The sequence below is a fragment of the Dendropsophus ebraccatus genome, chromosome 5 (assembly GCF_027789765.1).
Source record: "Dendropsophus ebraccatus isolate aDenEbr1 chromosome 5, aDenEbr1.pat, whole genome shotgun sequence".
Taxonomy (NCBI): domain Eukaryota; kingdom Metazoa; phylum Chordata; class Amphibia; order Anura; family Hylidae; genus Dendropsophus; species Dendropsophus ebraccatus.
Window position 1 is genome coordinate 1,935,169 of NC_091458.1, and position 14,208 is coordinate 1,949,376.

At 55.9% G+C, this 14,208-nt stretch overlaps 1 protein-coding gene across 1 annotated transcript in view; it reads left to right on the forward strand.

The window, feature by feature from the left end:
* The window catches only part of LOC138793344 (FH2 domain-containing protein 1-like), a 64,550-nt gene extending 51,694 nt beyond the window's left edge, over positions 1-12,856 (forward strand). The window contains exons 4-12 of the mRNA XM_069971874.1: positions 277-379; positions 2,210-2,295; positions 3,127-3,227; positions 3,753-3,823; positions 8,270-8,377; positions 8,747-8,817; positions 8,930-9,047; positions 10,855-11,019; positions 11,725-12,856. Of these exons, the coding sequence (XP_069827975.1) occupies positions 277-379; positions 2,210-2,295; positions 3,127-3,227; positions 3,753-3,823; positions 8,270-8,377; positions 8,747-8,817; positions 8,930-9,047; positions 10,855-11,019; positions 11,725-12,495 (1,594 nt within the window). The 3' untranslated portion in view covers positions 12,496-12,856. The remainder of the gene's footprint in view (positions 1-276; positions 380-2,209; positions 2,296-3,126; positions 3,228-3,752; positions 3,824-8,269; positions 8,378-8,746; positions 8,818-8,929; positions 9,048-10,854; positions 11,020-11,724) is intronic.
* The last annotated feature ends 1,352 nt before the right edge of the window (positions 12,857-14,208 follow it).

Genomic DNA, 14,208 nt, shown 5'->3' on the forward strand with positions numbered 1-14,208 from the left:
ATCTAGTTCCCGGGTCAGAAAGAGGGACAGAGGGACCTGGGTCAAAGATAGGGACTGTCCCTCCAAAAGAGGGACGTCTGGGAGGCATGTGATATATTTACCAGCCTTATGTAAAGTCTGGATCAGCTGAGGATCAGCCGTCTTCCTGTCCTCCTCTGATTGCAGTTATGCGGGACTGCATTGGCTGCAGTGACCTCTTTAGCACCTCATATAGTGACCAGCGTAGCAGCCTGACCCCCCCCCCCCCTCATCCTTCATCCTCTGATGTCTCCTCAGACCTGTGCAGGTGATGATCGCCGACATACGCCAGGGAGTGGGCTCCAACTTTGGTGCAGAGAAGCTGGCTGAGCTGCTGCGACTATTGCCAGAAAAAGATGAGGTAAGTGGAGGCAGGCGGGTCCATGTAGCCTCACAGGCCGAGACCTTGGGAATCGGATGGGAAAAAGATCACTAACCTCAGGGAGTAAACGGGAAAGAGATCACTGACCTCGGGGACCGAACAGAAACAGATCACTGACCTCGGGGACCGGACGGAAAACAGATCGCTGACCTCGGGGACCGGACGGAAAACAGATCGCTGACCTCGGGGACCGGACGGAAAACAGATCGCTGACCTCGGGGACCGGACGGGAAACAGATCGCTGACCTCGGGGACCGGACGGGAAACAGATCGCTGACCTCGGGGACCGGACGGGAAACAGATCGCTGACCTCGGGGACCGGACGGGAAACAGATCGCTGACCTCGGGGACCGGACGGGAAACAGATCGCTGACCTCGGGGACCGGACGGGAAACAGATCGCTGACCTCGGGGACCGGACGGGAAACAGATCGCTGACCTCGGGGACCGGACGGGAAACAGATCGCTGACCTCGGGGACCGGACGGGAAACAGATCGCTGACCTCGGGGACCGGACGGGAAACAGATCGCTGACCTCGGGGACCGGACGGGAAACAGATCGCTGACCTCGGGGACCGGACGGGAAACAGATCGCTGACCTCGGGGACCGGACGGGAAACAGATCGCTGACCTCGGGGACCGGACGGGAAACAGATCGCTGACCTCGGGGACCGGACGGGAAACAGATCGCTGACCTCGGGGACCGGACGGGAAACAGATCGCTGACCTCGGGGACCGGACGGGAAACAGATCGCTGACCTCGGGGACCGGACGGGAAACAGATCGCTGACCTCGGGGACCGGACGGGAAACAGATCGCTGACCTCGGGGACCGGACGGGAAACAGATCGCTGACCTCAGGGAGACCAGCCAGAGACAACACCTAGACTGCTCCCCACTGATGAGCTGCAACACCCAGGGGCGGCTGTCTGTGGACGGGTACCCCGGGGCGGCTGTCTGTGGATGGATACCTAGCCTTGGTTATTCTCTTGTCATTACACTGACTTATAGGGCCACTTAATATGGTGGTTTCGGTGGTTTCCTTACAGGAGCCACTGGGTCCTTCCCGGAGGGATATCTGGCTGGTCCTGGGTTTTGAGACTCTTCAATGAGGCTCCACGGCTCTCCTTTGCACCCCTTAGGAACCGGTCATCTGTAACTTTGGTTGATGGCCTTCAGTCCGCCAGTCTTTTTTCTAGTGTAAATAACCCCAAGCTTGATAACCTGTCCTGGTCCTGTAACCCCCCCTATTCCCCTAATGACCTGCACCCGCTCCAGTTCAGCTGTGTCCTTCTTATATACCGATGCTGTATACTGTATATACCATGTGTGGTCTGACCAGTGATTTATAAAGAGGCAAAACTATGTTCTCATCTTTAGCATCTATACCTCTTTTGATGCATCCCATTATTTTATTAGCCTTGGCAGCTGCTGCCTGGCACTGATCACTATAGATGAGGTTACTGTCCACCAATACCCCCAAGGTCCTTTTCGGAAGTAGTTTTACCCAGTGTTTTATTATTTAGCACATAACTGTACCTTACATTTATCCACATTAAACTTCATTTGCCATTTCACTGCCCAAGCCTCCAGCTTCTCCAAATCCCTCTGTAATATGATATTATCCTCCTCTGTACTGATTACTTTACCCAGTTTAGTATCATCTGCAAAAATGGAGATTCTACTCTGTAGCCCCTCAACAAGATCATTAATAAAAATATTAAAAAGTATAGTACAGAATTGGGGCCTTCGCTGCCCCCCGGTTGCTGTGATAGTTTACATGCTTAGACAGATTTTCCTTATTTTTCCAGGTAAAGAGACTCCGAGCATTTAAAGGAGACCGGAGCCGACTGTCCGATCCCGAACTGTTTATGGTGATGATGGTGGAAATTCCAAGGTGAGGCCACCTGAAGAATTTGTCGGCACAGGGCGCGGTGTGGGGGCGGTACAGGGCGCAGTGTGGGGACAGAGCACGGTATCGGTACAGCTGGACGTATGACCTGTGACCTATGACCACCTCATTGTTGAATGAGAAAACTGAAGCTGTATACAGCAACACCCTATATCCAAGTACCCCCCCCCCAAATCCATCTAAACTCTGTCCCTCTCTCCCCTCCCCCCTCCCTCCCTCTCTCTCCCCTCTCCCCTCCCTCTCTTCCTACCGCTCTCTTCTTCCCCTCTCTCCCTGTCCCCCTCTCTCTCTCTCTCTCTCTCTCCCTCCCTCTCTTTCCCTGTCTCTTTCCCCCTGTCTCTCTGTCCACATCCCTCTCTCTCTCTGTCCACATCCCTCTCTCTCTCTGTCCACATCCCTCTCTCTCTCTGTCCACATCCCTCTCTCTCTCTGTCCACATCCCTCTCTGTGTCCACATCCCTCTCTCTTTCTCTCTCTCGCCCCCCTGTCGCCCGCCTCTCTCGCCCCCTCTCTCGCCCCCTCTCTCTCGCCGTCGCTCTCTCCCCCTCTCTCTCGCCGTCGCTCTCTCCCCCTCTCTCTCGCCGTCGCTCTCTCCCCCTCTCTCTCGCCGTCGCTCTCTCCCCCTCTCTCTCGCCGTCGCTCTCTCCCCCTCTCTCTCGCCGTCGCTCTCTCCCCCTCTCTCTCGCCGTCGCTCTCTCCCCCTCTCTCTCGCCGTCGCTCTCTCCCCCTCTCTCTCGCCGTCGCTCTCTCCCCCTCTCTCTCGCCGTCGCCCCCCCCCCCCCCAATCCAGTTACCATTTCCTCATTTTTCTTGCAGTTTCCAGCAACGACTTCAAGTGCTGATCCTGAAGGAAGAATTCTTCCCCCAGCTGAACTCCCTGAAGCAGGCAGTGGAGGTGCAGATGGCGGCTGCCACAGGTCGGCCCCCCTACCCCGCCCTCTCTGGGAGACCCAGCCCCGGCCCCCCTACCCCGCCCTCTCTGGGAGACCCAGCCCCGGCCCCCCTACCCCGCCCTCTCTGGGAGACCCAGCCCCGGCCCCCCTACCCCGCCCTCTCTGGGAGACCCAGCCCCGGCCCCCCTACCCCGCCCTCTCTGGGAGACCCAGCCCCGGCCCCCCTACCCCGCCCTCTCTGGGAGACCCAGCCCCGGCCCCCCTACCCCGCCCTCTCTGGGAGACCCAGCCCCTGCCCCCCTACCCCGCCCTCTCTGGGAGACCCAGCCCCTGCCCCCCTACCCCGCCCTCTCTGGGAGACCCAGCCCCTGCCCCCCTACCCCGCCCTCTCTGGGAGACCCAGCCCCTGCCCCCCTACCCCGCCCTCTCTGGGAGACCCAGCCCCTGCCCCCCTACCCCGCCCTCTCTGGGAGACCCAGCCCCTGCCCCCCTACCCCGCCCTCTCTGGGAGACCCTGACCTCACCTCGTTGAAACTTTTATCATTACAGAGTTACTGCAGTGCGAGGATTTACACGTCATCATCCACCTGGTGCTGAAGGCCGGAAACTACATGAATGCCGTGAGTTCTCCTGCCCCCCCTCGTATTTAGTAACTAGAGGGCTGATCAGCGGTCACAAAAGGCCCCCACACTATACAGTAGGCAATGCCAGCGGCAGGGGCGGACACAGACTGCAAAGGGCCCCCTGTACAAAAAATAGGTTATGGAGGTCTAAACACATTTGTTCCTCCATCTTTCTGCCTTGAAGGTGCACACATATGTACAGCCGGGTATCCAGTACACGTGTCCTGTTACAGCACAGATGCCAGGGCCCACTAGAGGACTGTACTGCAGTCTGTGCCGGCCCCAGTGTGGTACTGGGGTCCCTGTGGCCACCAATAGAACTGATCATAGGGGGCCCCCAAATAAAGAACCTGTCAGATGCGACATGCTGACCTGGTCCCATCCTGCACTGATGTATCTGTGACCACAACTGCCTGAGTAACAAGAACTACAACTCTCAGAATGCCTTACACTTATGAAGCTCTCAGAGAATGCTGGGAGTTGTAGTTTTTGAGGTGGGGGATGTACTGTATGTGGCTGCACAGGTGGGAGACATGTACTGTATGTGGCTGCACAGGCGGGAGACATGTACTGTATGTGGCTGCACAGGCGGGAGACATGTACTGTATGTGGCTGCACAGGTGGGAGACATGTGCTGTATGTGGCTGCACAGGTGGGAGACGTACTGTATGTGGGGGCACAGGTGGGAGACATGTACTGTGTATGTGGCTGCACAGGTGGGAGACATGTACTGTATGTGGCTGCACAGGTGGGAGACATGTACTGTATGTGGCTGCTTAGGGGGGATGAAAGATAAAAACAACCATGCTGCAGGGGGGAGGGGGGCACAGATATTGGCTAAAAGGCATAAACTTACAATAAAACTTACAGCACCAGATAGGGTGTGTGTGTGTGTGTGTGTGTGGGGGGCTCTGTGCTTTCTCTTACACAGTCCACCCTCTATCTTACAACTTCCAGCAGCCTGACAGACACACTGACGATAATCACTCACTGTCTGCTGCTGCTCCTCTCACAGCCTTGTCCCGGGCAGCCATAACCCTGCAGGATCCCTCCAGCCCCTGTCACCACATGCTATCTCTCCTCTCCTCCTCATACAAGGTATGCCGGACAGTGGAGTACAGGAGGGGGGGGGGGGGGGGTCTGTCACCACATGCTATCTCTCCTCTCCTCCTCACACAAGGTATGCCGGACAGTGGAGTACAGGGGGGGGGGGGGGGGGGGCTGTCATCACATGCTATCTCTCCTCTCCTCCTCATACAAGGTATGCCGGATAGTGGAGTACAGGAGGGGGGGGGGGGTCTGTCACCACATGCTATCTCTCCTCTCCTCCTCACACAAGGTATGCCGGACAGTGGAGTACAGGGGGGGGGGGGGGGGGGTCTGTCATCACACGCTCTCTCTCCTCTCCTCTCCTCCTCACACAAGGTATGCCGGACAGTGGAGTACAGGGGGGGGGGGGGTCTGTCATCACACGCTCTCTCTCCACTCCTCCACAAACAAGGTATGCCGGACAGTGGAGTACAGGGGGGGGGGGGGTCTGTCATCACACGCTCTCTCTCCTCTCCTCCTCACACAAGGTATGCCGGACAGTGGAGTACAGGGGGGGGGGGGGTCTGTCATCACACGCTCTCTCTCTCCTCTCCTCCTCACACAAGGTATGCCGGACAGTGGAGTACAGGAGGGGGGGGGGTCTTTCATCACACGCTCTCTCTCCTCTCCTCCTCATACAACAAGGTATGCCGGACAGTGGAGTACAGGGGGGGGGGGGGGTCTGTCATCACACGCTCTCTCTCCTCTCCTCCTCACACAAGGTATGCCGGACAGTGGTGTACGGGGGGGGGGGGGCGGTTGTCATCACACGCTCTCTCTCTCTCCTCTCCTCCTCATCTCCTCATACAAGGTATGCCGGACAGTGGAGTACAGGAGGGGGGGGGGGGGTCTGTCATCACACTCTCTCTCTCCTCTCCTCCTCACACAAGGTATACCGGACAGTGGAGTACAGGAGGGGGGGGGGGGGGGGTCTGTCATCACACGCTCTCTCTCCTCTCCTCCTCACACAAGGTATGCCGGACAGTGGAGTACAGGAGGGGGGGGGTCTGTCATCACACGCTCTCTCTCCTCTCCTCCTCACACAAGGTATGCCGGACAGTGGAGTACAGGAGGGGGTGTCAGCAGCAGTGTGCAGGAGGAGAGGGGAACCAGCCCCGACCAGGCACAGCATCCAGTCACTAAAGGGGCCCCACAGGAGCAGGGGGCCCGCACTTTCCAGGTGCTGATACTGCCTGGGGCGCCCACTACAGACATGTGCCATGCTGAGCTGACACTTTAGAGTCTGAGCCTGGCGGGCCCCTCTATTGGCCTGGGCCCCTGTGCAGCTGAACAGGCTGCACAAGTGATAGGTCCGCCTCTGGCTAGCGGTAACTCTACCCTGAACACCTTGCTGCACACCTATAACAACATTATAACACATGGCAGCCCTGTGTCTGGTGATGAGGATGACTCAGAGAAGACATGGCAGCCTTGTTCATGGTGGTAAGGGTGCCCTGGGTTGTATCATAGAAGAAGACATGGCGGCCTTGCTCTTAGTAGTGAAAGTGTCTTGGGTTGTATCTTAGAAGAAGACATGGCAGCCATGTGTCTGGTGATGAAGATGGCCCAGGTGGTATCATAGAAGACATGGCAGCCCTGCGTCTGGTGGTGAAGATGGCCCAGGTAGTATCATAGAAGACATGGCAGCCATGTGTCTGGTGATGAAGATGGCCCAGGTAGTATCATAGAAGACATGGCGGCCTTGCTCTTAGTAGTGAAAGTGTCTTGGGTTGTATCTTAGAAGAAGACATGGCAGCCATGTGTCTGGTGGTGAAGATGGCCCAGGTAGTATCATAGAAGACATGGCAGCCATGTGTCTGGTGATGAAGATGGCCCAGGTAGTATCATAGAAGACATGGCAGCCCTGTGTCTGGTGGTGAGGATGGCCCAGGTAGTATCATAGAAGACATGGCAGCCCTGTGTCTGGTGGTGAGGATGGCCTAGGTGGTATCATAGAAGACATGGCAGCCATTTGTCTGGTGATGAGGATGGCCCAGGTGGTATCATAGAAGACATGGCAGCCATTTTTCTGGTGATGAGGATGGCCTAGGTGGTATCATAGAAGACAAAGACATGGAAGCCATGTGTCTGGTGATGAAGATGGCCCAGGTAGTATCATAGACGACATGGCAGCCCTGTGTCTGGTGGTGAAGATGGCCCAGGTAGTATCATAGAAGACATGGCAGCCCTGTGTCTGGTGGTGAGGATGGCCTAGGTGGTATCAGAAGACATTGCAGCCCTGTGTCTAATGGTGAGGATGACCTAGGTGGTATCATAGAAGACATGGCAGCCATAAGTTTGGTGGTGAGGATGGCCAAGCTTGTATCAGAGAAGACATTGCTGTCCTGTGTCTAGTAGTGAGGATGGCCCAGGTGGTGCTATAGAAGAAGACATGGTAGCCTTGTTCATAGTGCTGAGGGTACCCTGGGTTGTATCTTAGAAGAATACATGGCAGTCATGTGTCTGGTGGTGAGGATGGCCCCGGGTTGTATCAGAGAAGACATGGCAGCCATGGCCCAGATGGCATCATAGAAGAAGACATGGGAGATCTTCATAAAAACCTTAATACAGAAACATTAATGAAAATGGCCGCATTTGAGGTTACCAAAGAGCTGGACTTCTGCTTATGTTATTGTTTAAGTGGTCAGCTGCGCTCATTCCGTGCATTCCTGGGGATGAAGGTTAATGCTTCTCATTGATGGTGCCCATGTATGAGGCCATCTGGGTAGTTTGCCTAATGGCCTCTCTGAGCTGCTGTCAAATAACATAAGAATTGTGCATGAAATCCATCATGAGTGACCCTTCTCTCCTCTGACATCTTCATCTTCTCCAATATGCATGAGGCCCCCATAAACTGTTTGTTCCTCCACCTTCCTGCCTTGAAGGTACACACATATGTACAGCCGGGTATCCAGTACACGTGTCCTGGTCCAGCACAGATGCCAGGGCAAGGGGGGGGGAGCTACAAGGGACCAGGCTGATAAAAATATCGGGGTATTCGTGGTGAAGATTTACGCCATGAGCCTAAAATCTGTGGGAACAAGCTCCTAGGGAGGGAACAAACTTCCCTTAGTCCAAGAAGACAATCCCCAGGATGGTTACATATCTCCTTCAGGGTAGAGGGGGCTCTTCTAATCTGTCCAGACTATGAGAGCTGCAGTAGAGGAGGGAAACCTCAACCACCCAATGACCAACAGTCTACATGGTCCCTCTCGGGAAGTGACAAGTTCTTGCACAGTAGTAGGAACGTTTCTGACACGGTATAATAGCTGGACACATGGAGGTCTTGTTCTCATCTACAACCATTCCTGAAGACCTGCCCTCCTCTAACTCTGTCTTTTCCTCATGTTGAAGGGTGGATACGCTGGGAGCGCGGTGGGATTTCGTATGGGATCCCTCCTGAGACTGGCCGACACTAAAGCAAATAAACCAGGAATGAACCTCATGCACTTTGTGGCACAGGTAAGAAATGTTAAAAAAAAAAAAAAAAAAAAAAAAGGGGGGGGGGGTGGGGGGGTCGGAATGTACCGGTATCAATGGCGAGGTGGCTGGGTTGTGTCTCTCTACTGGGGGGAAGGGGGATGTGATTTCTGGGACATACCTGTCTCTATGGGGGAGTGGTGGTGGCTGGATGTACCGGTATCGGTATCTATGGGGGGGGGGGGGTTGTTGGGGGTGTACCTGTCTCTTTTGAAGGTGGGTGGGATGTACCAGTATCTATAGGGAGGTTGTTGGGGGTGTGCCTGTCTCTATTTTAGTGGAGGGGGTTTGAACCAGTATCTGAAGGGGGGTGGCTTTGACTTTGTCTTACTTTTTCCTCTTAATACACAGGAAGCAGAGAGAAACAATCGCTCCCTTCTGTCCTTCCCGGAGAAGCTGCCGCACATCAGCCAGGCGTCTCGGTGAGGGGGGGGGGGGTGGTAGTCAGATACAGAGGTGACATCTATTCTCCTCCAGGCCGCTCCAGACGTTCTTTGGTTGTCCACCATTCAGTAAGTGAGCCTCTTTTTTTAGGATCACGTCTCAGGAAGTGGAAAGCGACTTGGAGACCTTATCTCAGAGACTTCGGGGAACCAGGGAGGCGCTCAGAGATCAGCCCGACCTCAGGCATGAAATGGCGCCATTTCTGCAGGTAACACCTCGCAGAGCTCTGCCTATAGTATTACCGGAGCTGCGTTATATCTATCACAGAAGCGACTTGTGACCACTACAGACGGGCACTGAGCAGTTCCTCCTTTATTCCAATGTAACGGAGGCTTCACATATCAGATACACAGCGACATGGTGAGAAGAGCTCCGCAGTTCACTCTACTCCTGTCCAGCCAAAGCTACATCTGCCCCACCAGAGACACAGACCCCCACACACTCTATTCTCCCCTGCCCCCATTGCCTGTGGTGTCAGTCAGCAGGGCAGGAGCAGATCACTAGCTAGAGTCCCCCCCCCTGCGGAGAGGGAGGAAGGTCCCAGCTCTGAGAGGGTGAGAAAAGTCACTGATCAGTATCCTAATGTACAATGCTAATACACCAAGCAACAATTCTGTGGGCCGTATAATGTCCCCTTCCCTTCTGTGGAGCCGTATAATGTCCTTCTCCCTTCTGCTGAGCCGTATAATGTCCTCCTCCCTTTTGCGGGGCTGTATAATGTCCTCCTCCCTTCTGCGGGGCTGTATAATGTCCTCTTCCCTTCTTCGGGGCTGTAAAATGTCCCCCTCCCTTCTGCTGGGCCGTATAATGTCCTCCTCCCTTCTGCGGGGCTGTATAATGTCCTCCTCCCTTCTGCGGAGAGGTAATAATGTCCTCCTCCCTTCTGCGGGCTGTATAATGTCCTTTTCTGCGGGGCTGTATAATGTCGTCCTCCCTTCTGCTGGGCCGTATAATGTCCTTCTCCCTTCTGCGGGGCTGTATAATGTCCTCTTCTGCGGGGCTGTATAATGTCCCCCTCCCTTCTGCTGGGCTGTATAATGTCCTCCTCCCTTTTGCGGGGTTGTGTAATGTCCTCTTCCCTTCTGCGTGGCCGTATAATGGTCCCTTCGCTTCTGCTGGGCCGTATAATGTCCTCCTCCCTTCTGCTGGGCCGTATAATGTCCCCCTCCCTTCTGCTGGGCCGTATAATGTCCCCCTCCCTTCTGTGGAGCCGTATAATGTCCTCCTCCCTTCTGTGGAGCCGTATAATGTCCTCCTCCCTTCTGCGGGGCTGTATAATGTCCTCTTCCCTTCTGCGGGGCTGTATAATGTCCTCCTCCCTTCTGCAGGGCTGTATAATGTCCCCCTCCCTTCTGCGGGGCTGTATAATGTCCTCCTCCCTTCTGCGGGGCTGTATAATGTCCTCCTCCCTTCTGCGGGGCTGTATAATGTCCTCCTCCCTTCTGCGGGGCTGTATAATGTCCCCCTCCCTTCTGCAGGGCTGTATAATGTCCCCCTCCCTTCTGCAGGGCTGTATAATGTCCCCCTCCCTTCTGCAGGGCTGTATAATGTCCTCCTCCCTTCTGCTGGGCCGTATAATGTCCTCCTCCCTTCTGCGGGGCTGTATAATGTCCTCCTCCCTTCTGCGGGGCTGTATAATGTCCTCCTCCCTTCTGCGGGGCTGTATAATGTCCTCCTCCCTTCTGCGGGGCAGTATAATGTCCTCCTCCCTTCTGCTGGGCCGTATAATGTCCTCCTCCCTTCTGCTGGGCCGTATAATGTCCTCCTCCCTTCTATGGAGCCGTATAATGTCCCCCTCCCTTCTGCTGGGCCGTATAATGTCCTCCTCCCTTCTATGGAGCCGTATAATGTCCTCCTCCCTTCTGCGGGGTTGTGTAATGTCCTCTTTTGCGGAGAGGTATAATGTCCTCCTCCCTTCTGCGTGGCCGTATAATGGTCCCTTCCCTTCTGCTGGGCCGTATAATGGTCCCTTCCCTTCTGCGGGCAGTATAATAACCTCTTCCCTTCTCTTGCAGGTGGCAGAGGTGGAGCTGTGTGAGGTGTTGTGCTCTCTGCAGAGCATGCGGGACGCCCGCCGGGCCTTGATGGACTATTTCTGTGAGGATGAGTCCACGTTCCGGCTGGAGGAAATGTGCCTTGTCTTCACCACCTTCTGTGCCAAGTTCATGGCTGCTATTCGGGTGAGCGGCAGACATGGGTTCAGGCCATGTGTGCGACCATTGCAGCGTCAGATGTCACTTGTGCCATTAGGGGCCATAGTCTTAAAGCGTCCATAGTCTCTTGGCTGATGACTGGTTTCGTCAGCAGCGGGGCGTGTGGATAGAGTTGGTTTAGAGACTTTGCTTTAGGGATGGAGGTGTGTGCCCACCTGACCTCAAAGTGCTGTAACCCATTACTCCTGTAGTACTTAGACCCTCTGGCCAGTCAGCCCAGTATTCTCATTATCATAGATGGAGACCTCTTAAAGCCCTGTCACACAGGACAAACATGCTGTGGGCTTAGACTTCCCCCGTGGCTCTTTTATTGATTATTGGCAGAGCAGACTGACATTGCCCTCTTGGCTTGTTTGTTGGCTGATCCAGACAAAATGGAGGGCATGTGAAAGATTGGAGGCACGGTGTATTGGGCTTCAGTTTATTCTAAATTTTTACCAAAACCAGCAGTAAGTATTGCAGAAACAGCAGCATTTATCCCTATAGATCCCCTGGTGATATGAAGAGGCAGAGGGTGGACTGTGAGGTCCAGAACGAGTCACCACTCATTGGTCAGTCTCTTCAGCCTATATTCAGCACCTTGTGTCCTACATTAACCCATGACCATATCTTGCCCTGTTTGTACACAAGAGCAGATTCCGTTTCACATAACTGTAATTTTCGGCTCTGCAGGAGAACAGAGAACGTGAGAAGGCCGAACACCGGAAGGAACGACTGGAGAAACGGCGTTCAATAGCAAGTTGTTCCTCACAAGACAAAGACCTTCAAGACGTGGAACTGGAGTTCTTGATGCTTCGTCTTCCTCGCAGAGTTCGCTCAAGTAGAGGTCCACGGGCGCTCCCTCGTAGCCACTCAACAGAGGTCCTTAATACTTCACCACCGAGTAGTGCCCTGCCCAGATTCCCTGTGGGGACCTCAAATAAAGTGAATGTGGAGCCCATCAGAGAGGAGGATGACCACTTGGCCGAGAGCAAGCTGAGTCATGGATTGAGAAGACCACGAGAGGACAGCACAGAAAGTGAGGGTCAGCAAGAGACTCCTGGTAAGATGAACAGGAGACATACACTTGGATGCCTCCCTTCTTACCAATCTGGGGAGGCAGCGCAGTCCATTGTTGTTTCCTCCCCCATTGGATCTTCTAAGGATTCATTGGGATTCACTTGTGAGCTGGTCTCTACTCCATGCACTCCCACTGCTAATTCCCTCAGCCAAGGTCTAAAGTCCTGGACTGCAGATGGTTCTCCAAGGGACCCCCCCTCTCCTATCTCAGGCACCCCAAGCCCCTTCCGTCTGGGGGGGCTCTTTCACAGGAGAGGAAGTTTAAAAAGCCCTGAACCTCCACCTATCCAGGTATCAGACAGTTCCCCCCGGGGAGGCAGCGAGGCTTCTGCTCTTACAACCTTTCTGAGACGTTTTGACAATGCACTTCGCTCGCCTAAATAGAGAGCGGAGGATGTGACTCTTCAGGAGACTCTCTGCTACTTATTGAAGCCTTATCCACAGTGTTGCCAGCTGAAGGGGGAGAGCACTGTGTGGGTCCGGGCAGACACTCTACCCCCCTCATCTTGTGAGGGTCCGGGAGGATGAGGGACTCTGTGGGATTATTGCACTTTGCTGTGGGACATTATAAGAAAATACAGTGCCAGCATTTTACAGTTCTTAAATTTTGAAGTCAGACTGTTCTACCGGAGCTCCCATCATGCCCCTGGCCGGGTGCGAGCGCTACATGTGTTTTTTTTTTTCTCTTTTTAACTGTAAACAGAATGGTTTGTATATGGATATAATAAAGGGGATTTATTCTGGAGCCACTGAGCTCTGTGTGCCACTGTATTGTAGAGGGTGGGGGGCTGTGGGAGACTGTATTGTAGAGGGTGGGGGGCTGTATTGTAGAGGGTGGGGGGCTGTATTGTAGAGGGTGGGGGGCTGTATTGTAGAGGGTGGGGGGCTGTATTGTAGAGGGTGGGGGGCTGTATTGTAGAGGGTGGGGGGCTGTATTGTAGAGGGTGGGGGGCTGTATTGTAGAGGGTGGGGGGCTGTATTGTAGAGGGTGGGGGGCTGTATTGTAGAGGGTGGGAGGCTGTATTGTAGAGGGTGGGGGGCTGTGGGAGACTGTATTGTAGAGGGTGGGGGGCTGTGGGAGACTGTATTGTAGAGGGTGGGGGGCTGTGGGAGACTGTATTGTAGAGGGTGGGGGGCTGTATTGTAGAGGGTGGGGGGCTGTATTGTAGAGGGTGGGGGGCTGTATTGTAGAGGGTGGGGGGCTGTATTGTAGAGGGTGGGGGGCTGTATTGTAGAGGGTGGGGGGCTGTGGGAGACTGTATTGTAGAGGGTGGGGGGCTGTGGGAGACTGTATTGTAGAGGGTGGGGGGCTGTATTGTAGAGGGTGGGGGACTGTATTGTAGAGGGTGGGGGGCTGTGGGAGACTGTATTGTAGAGGGTGGGGGGCTGTATTGTAGAGGGTGGGGGGCTGTATTGTAGAGGGTGGGGGGCTGTATTGTAGAGGGTGGGGGGCTGTATTGTAGAGGGTGGGGCGGGGGGGTGTGTGTGTGGGGGGGGGGGGGGGGGGCGGGGGGTGTGTGTGTGGGGGGGGGGGGGGGGGGGCGGGGGGTGTGTGTGTGGGGGGGGGGGGGGGGTGGGGGGGGGGGGGTGTGTGTGTGGGGGGGGGGTGTGGGGGGCGGGGGGTGTGTGTGTGGGGGGGGGGGGGGGTGTGGGGGGGGGGGGGGGGTGTGGGGGCGGGGGGGGTGGGGGGGGGGGGGGGTGGGGGGGGGGGGGGGGGGGTGTGGGGGGGGTGGGGGTGGGGGGGGGGGGGGGGGGGTGGGGGGGGGGGGGGGGGTGTGGGGGGGGGGGGGGTGGGGGGGGGGGGGGGTGTGGGGGGGGTGGGGGTGGGGGGGGGGGGGGGGGGTGTGGGGGGGGTGGGGGTGGGGGGGGGGGGGGGGGGGTGTGGGGGGGGGGGGGGGGGGGGGGGGGGGCGGGGGGTGTGTGTGGGTGCCGGGCTGTGGGGTTGTTGCTAGAGAACGTAGGGGGGTGGGGGAAGAGTTGGTCGGGACTGGGGCGTCTTGGGTGTTTGCTTTCTGATCAGGCATATCCTCTCTGTGCACAGGGTGGGGGGCTCCCATCACTCTCAGGGACTCCTGCTCCTATATATTCAGATATAAA